We start from the raw sequence: 12,876 nt of genomic DNA, 5'->3' as shown, positions 1-12,876 counted from the left end.
GAAAGGATGCATTCATATCCAGGGCTGAGCCTTGAAGCCCCTGTCACTGGCGGTTGATTTACATCATCAATACAAATACTGGGCAGAAACCCATGAAAGCCTATAATGATATACCACTACTGGCTGAAAAGGTTTCCACTGAAAGCCACAAGGCAATTCCTTGCTATGGTCTACATTCTCTGCCTCCCCAGCACTGTCATCCCCCCATAAAAAAAGGCTCCAGAGGCGATCCTGGCAATTACAGGCCGTTAAGCCTAACTTCAATACCAGGCAATCTGGTTGAAACCATAGTGAATAACAGAATTATCAGACACACAAATGAACATGATTTGTTTGGAAAGAGACAACATGGCTTTTGTACAGGGAAATCGCATCTCACCAATTAGAATTCTTTGAAGGGTCAACACACACATGGACAAGGATGATCCAGTTGATATAGTGTACTTGGACTTTCAGAAAAGGTCTCTCACCAAAGGCTCTTAAGCAAATTAAGCAGTCATGGTTTAGAACAGTGGTTCTCAAACTTGGGACGCCGCTTGTGTAAGGAAAGCCCCTGTTGGGCCAGGCCGGTTTGTTTACCTGCCAGGTCTGCAGGTTCGGCCGATCGCGGTTCCCACTGGCTGCGGTTCGCCGCTCCAGGCCAATAGGGGCTGCAGGAAGCGGCACGGGCCGAGGGACGTACTGGCCGCCCTTCCTGCAGCCTCCATTGACCTGGTGCGGCGAACTGCAGCCAGTGGGAGCCGTGATTGGCCGAACCTGTGTACATGGCAGGTAAACAAACTGGCCCGGCCTGCCAGGGGCTTTCCCTGAACAAGCGGCGGCCCTAGTTTGAGAACCACTGGTTTAGAGGGAAGGCCCTTTCATGGATCAATAACTGGTTAAAAAACAGGAAACAAAGGGTAGGAAAATGGTCAGTTTTCACAATGGAGAGAAGTAAACAGCAGGGTTCCCCTGGGATACTGGGATCTTTGCTGTTCAATGTATTCATTAATGATCTGGAAAAGGGAGTGAACAGTGAAGTGGCAAAGTTTGCAGATGATACAAAATTATTCAAAATAGTTAAGTCCAAAGGTGACTGGGCAAACAAAACAGCAGATGAAATTCAACCCTGATAAGTGCAAAACAGGGCCGGCTCCAGGCACCAGCGGAGGAAGCACGTGCCTGGGGCAGCACAAGCTAAGGGGCGGCATTTCGTCCATTCTTGGGGCGGCACAGTCCAAGGGTCTTTTTTTTTTTTTTTTTTGCGCTAGGGATGGCAAAAATGGTAGAGCCGGACCTGGTGCAAAATAATGCATATTGGAAAAAATAATCCCAACTACACCTACAAAATGATGGCGTCTAAAATAGCTGTTACTACTCAAGAATGAGATCTTGAGTCATTGTGGATAGTTCTCTAAAAACATCTGCTCAATGTGCAGCGGCAGTCAAAAAAGCTAACAAAGTTAGGAATCATTTAGGAAAAAGACAGAAATAAGAAAATATCACATTGCCACTATATAAATCCATGGCACACTCGCACCTCGAATACTGTGTGTAGTTCTGCTCACCCCATCTCAAAAAAGATATGTTAGAACTGGAAAAGATACAGGACAACAAAAATTATTTGAAGGTACAGAACAGCTTCCATATGAGGAGAGATTAAAAAGACTGGGACTGTTCATCTTAGAAAAGAGGCAACTAAAGGGGGATATGACAGAGGTCTATAAAATCAAGAATGGTGTAGTGAAAGTCAAGAAGGAAGTGTTATTTACCCCTTCACATAACACAAAACCAGGGGTCACCACATGAAATTAATAGGCAGCAGGCTTAAAACAAACAAACAAGTACTTCTTCACTCAACACAGAGTCAACCTGTGGAACTTATTGCCAGGGGATGGTGTGAAGGCCAAAAGTATAACTGGGTTCAGAAAATAACTAGATAAGTTCATGAAGGAGAGGTCCCTCAGTGGCTATTAGCCAAGATGGTCAGAGATGCAACCCCATGCTCTGAGTGTCCCTAAGCCGCCGAATGCCAGAAGCTAGTACTGGGTGACAGGGAAATTGGATCATTCAAAATTACCCTGTTCTATTCATTCCCTTTGAAGCATCTGACTTTCAGAAGACAGGATACTGGGCTAGATGAACCATTAGTCTCACCCAGTATGGCCATTCTTATGATCTTATGTGACATTTCAGCACTTCTGGGACACTGGGCCAGAGACAAATGTATATATTTTAAACACACATGCTGTATAATCATAGAATCATAGGAATGAAGTGTTGGAAGGGACCTCAGGAGGACATCTAGTCAATCCCCCATACTGAGTCAAGACCAAGTATACACAGACCATCCCTGACAGGTATCTGTCTAATTCGTTCTTAAAAACCTCCAATAACAGGGATTCCACAACCTCCTTTGGAAGCCTATTTCAGTACTATCCTAATAGTTAGAAAGTTCAGTGAACATGGAAAACAATTGAATCACTGTCCTCTTTATAACACCCCTTAATGCCCATATCCTATTTGAAGACAGTTATCAGGTCTCCCGTCAGCCTTCTTTTCTCAAGACTAAACACACCCAGTTTTTTTTTTTTTTTTTTTTTTAACCTTTCCTCATAGGTCAGGTTTTTTAAACCTTTTATTACTTCTGTTGCTCTCCTCTTGACTTTCACCAGTTTATCCACATCTTTCCTAAAGTGTGGTGCCCAAAACTGGACACAGTACTCCAGCGGAGGTCTTACCAGTGCCAAGTAGAACGATTACTTCCAGTGTCTTACATACAAGACTCCTGTTAATATACCCCAGAATATTAGTCTTTTTCATAACTGCATCACATTGTTGGCTTATATTTAATTAATGAGCCACTATAACCCCCAGATCCTTTTCAGGAGTACTACTGCCTAGCCAGTTATTCCCCATTTTGTAGTTGTGCATTTGATTTTTTCCTTAGTAACAGATAATGCTCATCTCTCAAATATTAATATTTTAAATTAAATATACATTTGCTGCTCTCCTCATCTTTCAATTCATCTCTCCTGTGACTGTTACAGACTTCCCATTGGAATTAGCCTCTCTCTGTACTCAACAACAGGTTTGCTATAGGCATCATGGGATGCAGGTCCCCTCACCTAGTTAAGATGGCAGAATTCACCACCACTCCTTCATTCTAGTTTGCTCCTGAACTACAGCCCCACAGGCCATATTTGACAGACCACTACTGCAAGAACTGAATGATTTTTGTTCTCCTTTATTCTTTTTCAAGCCCAGGCCAGGAATTTCCAGAGCTGGAATTAGTAATTCATGTATCTGTTGTTATAGAAGAGTACAGATGAGAGATGGACTAGGTGACCTGGCAGGTGATTTCCATTTCTAACTTCTCAGAGACACTGTAATTTCAATGGCCATACTAGTTACCTCGCAGGTTCCAGCTTTTGTTGCAAGAGCATAAGGATTATGCCAGGGAGAAGAAGAAAGTTAGACATAAGGACTGAACAATTACTAAAAGTTGAGGTGACTGGCCACTTTCTCAGGCTATGTTAGGGCACTGACTCTGCACTGGTCCATCTCATTATTATCGATTTCAGCCTTCATTCTCTTTTGGTGCAAAGTGTTTCATTATTTTCACTTTGTCGCTTTCTTGTAATTCATGGCAATCACAGGAGCAAACATAGATGAGCAACTGCACACATCAGCGACTGCTACATCAGTAACTAGGTCCATAGCTTCTGGAGCATTGTTTCTCTGTTGGAAAGCAGCTCCTTGGTGACAAGGAATGCAGCATGTTGCGATTGGTGGAAAACGCATTATTCTGATGTCACAAGAGGGGAAGACAAGCTAATGGAAACTCCTTGGAGCCAGAAAATGAAGAGCTAAAAAGATCTGGACTTTTGGTTCTACATTTACTGGCTCCAATGATTTTTCCAAAGGCACTGTATTACGTAACGTTATACTGGCTAATGAAAGCATGATACCAAGCACGCTGTATAGACATCTCCAGACACATCATAAGGAGCATGCCAAAAAACCTGTAGATTTGCTTCCCAGAGGACATTAACTGACTCCATATACTAAAAAGTGGTTTTCAAAAGGTTACCTTTATCTCTGAAAAAACCTTAAAGGCATCACATGCTGTATCTTTAGAATTGCTAAAAATAAGAAGTTTTACTCAACAGACAAGGAGGTAATCCTACTATCCATTACTGATACTGCTGAAGTCATGTTAAAAAAACAGCAGGCTGTTAAAATGCTCCAAGTCTGCAACTGCTTTGCCCAGATGGATTAAACGGCTCTTGATGTGCAATTCCAACTGAATCAACAATAGAGCAACTGATGTACTGTAAACAAGCTATAAAATTCAGATTTGTGACAATATGCTGGGACTTTAAAAATTAAAGTTCTATGTAAATGGATTTTAGAATATGACTTTAAAAGGAAATAAAATATACTATTATATGCTAAAACAATTATAAGAATCAACTTTTAACTTGATTCAATATTTAATAACAATATTTATCTGGAAAATGACCTGTTGATTGAGTAAAAGCTATTTTTGAGCAAATTACAATTAATTTTTAAGATGGTGAGTCCCACATGATTTTTCAGCCATTTTGTGGGTCATGAACCAAAAAAGGATTGAGAACCATTGTGTGGAATAGCTGCTGTGCAGTGAGGCCCTCTAAGTGTCTATTGTGATGCCAAGTACCATGTGCCACGGTCACACTGGGAGCAAGAGAGGCCCTGTATTAATAAAAGAGTTAAACTCAAAAGGTGTTGTGTGCATCTAAAATTACTTACCACATAAATCATAGTATCACAGTTATATTTCTTCATTCGGTCTATAGCAGCAGCAAGATCTCTGGAAGAGATAAATGAGAAATTCTCAATCAAACTAAATACACCTCATTATTTAGAACGGGTTGCCTGCTGGGAAAATTCTCTACCATTGTGGAAAGGGAGGGACTGTAAAAATGAACAAGTGCATTATGGTGAGTTTTCACCTTGTACTGAAGCCACTGCCAGAGAGAGAATACCAGGTTAAATGAATCAATGTATACTTCATGCAAAAGAGTAAGCATCTGGTCTTTGTTCATTACATATTTTTAGAATTCAGTGTTGTTGTTTTTAAACTCAATGATTATGGTCAGAAAAGCGAGTAGGAAAAATGACTTCTTGCACAGTACAAATCTGGTCTCTGTGTCCCTACTGGGACAGTGAAATGATCAAACAACTGGGGGAATCTTGTGAGCAGAGAAGATAGAACTTTCACATAGACTATGGCGCTCACTCCTGCAAGAGATAAGAATGACCTCTAACCACAGTCTCAGAACTGAATGAAGAGCACCTCTTCAACGCAGCTTTTCTCAAGAAGTTCTTCACACACACACACACACACACTCTCTCTCCTCCCACCCAAACACTAAAAGAAGTCTGATTTTTGTCAGCTTTGTGGTATGAACTAAAGTGACTAGGCCAGAAAGATGGTGGTAACAATTGATGTAGCAGGCTATCAGCACTGCAGAGCCAATAAAGATGTGGAAGAGTAAACTATGCTAGTCTACATCACGCTTCATGAATAAGAGTGCTAGTCAAGTTCTTCTAAAATCTTTGTTGTGGTCAATTATTTGTTAAGCAGAAAGAATATAGCTTTGTTTTCAGTCTACTCATATGGTTGATAGCTGGAACAAAAAAATTGTCCTATAAATAGAGTAGATTTCCTATTGGACTCTTAGAGAATAAATCTAGAAAAACAAGGCTTCATTTTTTAAAGTAACTACCTATCTCTCCATAGTTATATTGTCACTGTAACCTTCAGTTATTCAGATTATTGACTAGTCAATATCTTGTAGTGTTCCTATAACAAAAAGCTTCCAGTGTTTAAATCCCTCAAAGAGACCACTAATGCGAATTACACAAGAGTTTACCACTGAACTAAATCCAAAGTGTAGCATAGACAGAGACACTTGCCTTGTTATATAAAGAGATGTCCCATCACTACGCATTACAGTGGAAGACAATGAGAGGTCTCTTTTTTCAGAAAGATCCACTACTCTTGTTCCTTTGCTGAAAATGAAAAACAAACAAAAGAAACCCCAACCACATAACATCATTTAAAATAACTGCAAACCAGAATTGAAATACAGAATACAGGAAAAAGCATCAGATGACACATACATAAAGAAAAGATCTTTCTTCATGCCGCCCGCTATTCTTGGACCAGTCTCATTCCTCTTGTGCACAGAGAATCTTCCCTCTACTCCTTCACATGTCCTTTGCATTAGTAGGAGTATTGCCAGCAGATCGAGGGAAGTGATTATTCCCCTCTATTCGGCACTCGTGAGACCACATCTGGAGTATTGCATCCAGTTTTGGGCCCCCCCACTACAGAAAGGATGTGGACAAATTGGAGAGAGAGTCCAGTGGAGGACAACGAAAATTATTAGGGGGCTGGAGCACATGACTTATGAGGAGAGGCTGAGGGAACTGGGCTTATTTTGTCTGCAGGAGAGAAGAGTGAGAGGGGATTTGATAGCAACCTTCAACTACCTGAAGGGGGGGTTCCAAAGAGGATGGAGCTAGGCTTTTCTCAGTGGTGGCAGATGACAGAACAAGGAGCAATGGTCTCAAGTTGCAGTGGTGGAAGTCTAGGTTGGATATTAGGAAAAACTATTTCACTAGGAGGGTGGTGAAGCACTGGAATGGGTTCCCTAGGGAGGTGGTGGAATCTCCATCCTTAGAGATTTTCAAGGCCCAGCTTGACAAAGCCCTGGCTGGGATGATTTAGTTGGGATTGGTCCTGTTTTGAGCAGGGGGTTGGATTAGATGACCTTCTGAGGTCTCTTCCAACCCTAATCTTCTATGATCTCTTTTTCATAACCGCTTCTTTCACCTTGCCTTCCATTGCTGATATCAGAGAATTGCCTGTTCTCACTCTTGTGACTCATCTTTTATGAGTGTTGGTTCCACACATGTTAAGATTGTCACTACCTCAGGACAGGGACACATCTAACTCAATTTATTAAGTACCATGTACCACTATGGTGCTATATAACTAACAAACAGCATAACAGGCCATTAAATAATTAGTCAGGAAGACCATTTTCCCCAATATGAAACACTTTCACTGTGCCCAGTTTTAGCTGCAACTCCACTGCTTCTACATTAGCTAGAAGGAAGAGGAAGACTAGGTTCTTCCACATGATATTATACTGAAAGTACTTGTGGGTTTTTTCCCCTTATACAACTACTGAGCAGCATATTTTTATATATCTATATATATCCACCACACCTTTTATATTTGAAATATGACAATAGCAAAGAGTTAAAAAAAAAATCACAACTGTTATAATGAAAACAAAATAACCTTTCATACATTGTTTTCTGAAGGAGTCCTTTAGTGTCCAACATCTTTAGAACTTCCTGGGACTTCTCTTGATAAAATGATTCTCCAGAATATTCATCAAAATGCACTCCTAGACGCTGAAAGTTTCCAGGAACAGAAAGGAAAACACTGTTAGGGTGAGACTTGCACTTTCTTCAAGTCTTTACATTTGCTATAAGTCAGATGATGGGTCTGTATGGTAGGCCATCGAGATGGGGAGAGTAACGATGGATTTTAGTCATGAACAGCTAGTATTTGTTGTCAAAAGGAAGGGATGTTGGGTTTTAATTTAATCTCTGGTTCATTACATTTTGGTTTTTGGATGAGGAGCAGCTGCTATTTTATTTTAATTCACAGCAAAGGCACTTGTCTAGAGCCTGGGATAGGTTCTTTCATAATATTTATTATAAATGAAAATAAAACACAAAAGAATGGAAACTGGTTTTAATTAAGTGTTCGTGTGTGAGAGAGGACTTCACTTTAACTGCACTATCTGCAGACAGCTTTTGTACTGATTGTTGTAACTTCCAGTTATTGTAATTTTTCATGATCAACTGAATCTGCAATGTTTGCTGTTCTGTATAATAAAGTTAGATGAATCTAAGCTAAAACACGCTATTTACCAATTAAATTTATGACATGGAACCTTTTAATTTAGTGGGTTGGAATTTATTAAAGATGTACTACATAGGCATAAATTTGCTTTGTCGCTCAGCACTCTTCTCTTGGATTGTGTGACTATGAGAACAGAAAGTCGAATGTCTAGTTATATGGATTTCACAAAACAAATTTGTCTAAGATCTTCGCAACTAAGATTTACTATGCTCTGCCTGGATACTAAATAAACCACGGCACTTTTGGTAAGAGAAAGGTGTTTGCCTCAGCATATTTGGAAAGGTTTTCCCTTTCCCTACTCTTGTAAAGCATACTGTAAAAAGGTGAAATGGTTGAGCTCCTGATGGCTCCTTCCACTCCAGGAGCGACTGAATTTCAGCAGAGTATGTATTTAGTTTGTGATGTGCTGAGGGAGTTTCAGGGATGAAAAAGTGCTATGCAGATGTCAATTATTGGTGCCATGGAATAGTGGACAAAAGAAGACTATCCTAGGAGCGCATAGAGACAACAGCTGATGGTTTGGCACCTTGTAAATCCGGACATACTCTTCAATACTGAAGTCTCTAAAATGTTGCCACATTGACAGTGTCTGCTCATCACGTGCCTCCAGTTTTCTAAAGAAATCCTGTGCCAGCTTCTTTATGTTTTCATCTTCTTCTGCTGCTTTGTTAACCTGTACATATACCTAAAATACAATGGCATGGAAAATGTACAATAAATATAATCTTCCCTTCAAAGGAAAATAAAAGTGGAAAACACAGGAAGGTCCTCAAGAACGGCACAGGAGAGTGAGACTAGGAACATACATCTTATTTTTAACAGTTGGAATATTGGCTTGACTGCACAATTTAGACTCAGCTGTGGGAACTATTAATTTTTTCAAAAATCCAGATTGTAATCCCACAACTGCTACTTCTGTTGCTGTTACTTCAGATGCTGCTTCTGTTACTATCCCAATCTTGAAGCACCCAAAGCAACAGAATATGGAAGAATTCATTTGTATGTAAAGAAATCAATGATAGAGTCTTAAACCAGGATGCATTTCAGGTTGTAGATCGCATCATTGGCACACGTCAATTAAACCCCAAAGGAAAAGGTTGGTATGCTGTTTAACTGAGGGAGCCCATATGTCAATTTGCTAGAAGTGTGTGTTGCATTCAACACTACTAGCGTATATAGAAGTTGGCTTCCCTGGTTGGATACTGTATTCCTTTAGTTGTTAAAGGCCAGAAGTAGATTCAGTTCAGAGTGATTTTTTTTTTATTTTTTGCATTTAGCATTTAGAAAATGAGAGGCAAAGTTTTGAAAGCAAAATTATAAAGATGCTGTTTAAAAATAAATTTACCATGACCATTAATTTTATATTTTTGACCCATACAGGTCAGCATTGATGGAATACTGTCCCACTTTGCCAGGTTTTATAAATTAACCCTGTTAGGCCATTGAATTATTGCAACATTAGTGAGACATTAACACTCCAATTTACGAGAGTCCTGTTTGAATAATTCCATGAGTTTAGCCAAAATAGCTTGCTGTAGTGGTCTCAGCCTGTAAAAATGCTCTCATCAACTAAACATTCTTGAACTTTTCCCTTTCCCTTTATATGTCTTGAATTTCAGAGATACTGAATTAACCAGACAAGCCTCAAATTTGAGAGCAATTAAGGTTTCCACAACCTAGCCACAGACAATGGAATTTAAGCTCAGAGAAGATTTAACCCTTTCTGTGAAAGGATAGTAACTGAACACATTCAGTTTTTCCCTCCTAGCTGATTTTATAGAACAAACAATAACTGCAGCTGTGAATGGCTAACCCCATCCGACTCCCAACCAGAATTTAAGGTGCAACTATGACCAGAAGGGATTCTCACTTATGTGCTTAATTACACAAAAATCTTCCCAATGTGTTTTTCCTTTTAAATAACAGCAGGGAAGACCGGTCCAATGTGTCATATATAGCATTTCAATACATATCAGAAAGGCTCCACAATACAAAACAATACAAAGCTGCATCAATTGCAGATATAAATCAGAGGCAGAGTTAAACAGTTATAGCAGTCAAAGATTGTGGGTATTTGAGAAATTGTATTTTGGTTTAATAAAAAACCTGCTTCATTAGAAATCACCACACCTGCACTGAATGTTTCTCTCTGTAAATGCAGAAGGTGATTTGGGGCCATCTCACCATAAGCCTGAGTAATTAATTCATTAATCAAATCAAGGAAAAGAATGATCAAGCCAAGATATCTCAATGTTGCAATGCTTATCTTGTACCAGATTCAAATAGCCTAATTTTGAATAATAAAACTTAACTGTATATAAGAAATCTCATTGCCTAGTGTGTAAATCCTACAGGGTATCAGTACAAACCACATACCAAATTATTTGGAAACTTGCAAAGAAAGAAAAAGTGCCACCATTTCTGTTGATTGAGAGTAATTCAAACTAAACAGTAAAAGTTGTGCAAGAATTACCTTCTAGGCTAGGTTGTCTCCTAATGGCTGGACCTTGAAGTTAGTACTTCAACTCCTATATCATGTGCTTAGAGCTATTTATCAATTGTACTGAGGGAGCCCAAGGGGAAAGAGAAAATATATATGGATTGGTTTCAGAGTAGCAGCTGTGTTAGTCTGTATCCGTAAAAAATATATGGGTTGTTAAAAGTCAAAGGAGGTGAATGGCTTGGAAGCCAGAACCATTATGCTATTGTATAAACAGTACATATTTCTGTGCACATAATACACAGTTGGGTGGAATGCACTGAAATACTCAAACACACCTTATGTCTGAGCCAGTAACTAGATTTACTTGAAATCATCATCCCATGACATAATGTCTGGTTAGTCTACTAGAATGTCAGCTTTTAGCAGCAGCTGCCATCTTCAGCCCAATACAGATGGAAGTGTAGTTCAGCTTTTTATTAGATCATTGATTCTCTATGATACATACAACTCCATATCAGAATGTATGAATCGTTGCTGAACAGCACTATACATTTGGTATATTTACCTTTAAAGAATGGGGCACGGAACTTTTTACAATTCAAAATTTATGCCTGCCCATCTCCATAATGATTGGAATTATTCTGCTAAGTGCCTTAAATCTATACTTGGCCATTTCTGATAGCTGATGCATGCAATCAGCCAGCAGACCATTTATTCGTATTACAAAGGCTCAGTGAGGCTCTCTGCTCATGGCATACAATGCAATCAATAGTAATGTTCTCTATATAAACTGGTGGAGAGAAGGATCAAATGAATAACTAGTTTCCATGTGAAACACGTTTGGATGGACTGAGTCAGAATCCTAAAATACAACCTGCTCTGAACCAGCAAGGAGATTTGTTTGATCCAAATAATCTGTCCTCATGTGTCTGAAGATCCCATTGTGCAGTGAGGGAGTCAGATTCACTCTTCTGGTGCAGGGAGACGCAAACTGCTGTACCAGCTTGCTCCCTGTGTCCCAGGAAGGCCATTTGCCCAGGAGAGGACAGCTTTAACCTTCATAGACTCATAGACTCATAGACATTAAGGTCAGAAGGGACCATTATGATCATCTGGTCTGACCCCCTGCATGCTGCAGGCCGCAAGACCCTTCCCTGGACTCTACCGTTGAAGTCCCCAATCCTGTGTTTTAGTGACTTCAATCGGCTGAGACCCTCCTGCTAGTGATCCCTGCCCCATGCTGCGGAGGAAGGCGAAAAACCTCCAGAGGCTCAGCCAATCTACCCTGGAGGAAAATTCCTTCCCGACCCCAAATATGGCGATCAGTAATACCCCGAGCATATAGGCAAGAGTCTCTAGCCTGACCCTTGTTGGCCATTATGCTGTTCATGTACCATTGCTTGGTTTTCCTTGGCTATTATGTTTTATCATTAAACCATTCCCTCCATTCCCTTCATCAACAAGGGCGTCATAAAATCCCTGCTGATGGAAGGTGACTAGGAGATGTACTGAATCCGGTTCACTTTTATAATCGTAAAGAAAGATAAGCCCATTTTGCACAGCTAGGAGAGCATTCTGAAACTGTGCATGGTGACAATCACTTCTCACCACAAATCATGGTAGACTGCATTCAGATTAAAGATCTTGTTTAAGATCCTCTTCCCAAAGTTGCTGCTTAAGGTGTAATTAAAACAAACACTGTCATCTTTACATGTTTTCTAGTGTGAATTAAATAATAAAAAGAATATTTAGACGTTTAAAGCAGTTTAAGATGGGTGAAGTAGCGTGCCTGGCATTAAATGAGGATATTGATACAACAGGCATCAGGGAAACTTGGTGGAATGAAGATACTCAGTGGGACATGGTAATACCAAGGTACAAAATATATAGGAATGACAGAGTGGGCCATGCTAGTGGGTGTGTGGCACTATATGTTATAAGAAAGCATGGAGCCAAATAAGGTAAAAATCTTACTTGAAATAAACTGTACCATAGACACTCTATGCAGAGAAATTTCATGCTTGAATAATAAGAGTATAGTAGTAGGAAAATACAAACCAACCACTTGACCAGGATGGTGACTGTGACTGAAATGCTAAGGGAGGTTAGAGAGGCCACAAAAGCAGAAAGTGTAATAATAATGAGTTATTTCAACTATCCTCAAATTGACTGGGTAATTGTCACCTCAGGGCATGATGTGGAGATAAAATTTCTAGACACCATAAATGACTGCTTCTTGGAATAGCTAGTCCTGGAATTTGCAAGGGGGGAGGCAACTCCCGACTTAGTCCTAAGAGGAGCACAGGATCTGGTTTGAGAGGTAACTATAACTAAATCACTCGGTAATAGCAACCATACTGTAATTAAATTTAACATCCTTGTATGGGGGATAATACCAAAACATCTCACCACTGTAACATTTAACTTTAAAAAAGGGGAAGTACACAAAAATGAGGACACT

At 39.8% G+C, this 12,876-nt stretch overlaps 1 protein-coding gene across 2 annotated transcripts in view; it reads right to left on the bottom strand.

Annotated features, from left to right (window-relative positions):
- The window catches only part of RARS2 (arginyl-tRNA synthetase 2, mitochondrial), a 70,607-nt gene that overhangs the window by 27,780 nt on the left and 29,951 nt on the right, over positions 1-12,876 (bottom strand). For both annotated transcript variants that reach the window (XM_054021412.1, XM_054021411.1), the window contains exons 9-12: positions 8,499-8,657; positions 7,349-7,455; positions 5,944-6,039; positions 4,774-4,834 (exon numbers count right to left, since the gene is read on the bottom strand). In XM_054021412.1, the coding sequence (XP_053877387.1) occupies positions 4,774-4,834; positions 5,944-6,039; positions 7,349-7,455; positions 8,499-8,657 (423 nt within the window). The remainder of the gene's footprint in view (positions 1-4,773; positions 4,835-5,943; positions 6,040-7,348; positions 7,456-8,498; positions 8,658-12,876) is intronic.

Source organism: Malaclemys terrapin, chromosome 3, assembly GCF_027887155.1.
Source record: "Malaclemys terrapin pileata isolate rMalTer1 chromosome 3, rMalTer1.hap1, whole genome shotgun sequence".
Lineage (NCBI taxonomy): Eukaryota > Metazoa > Chordata > Testudines > Emydidae > Malaclemys > Malaclemys terrapin.
This window is presented reverse-complemented; position numbering and strand designations above follow the sequence as displayed.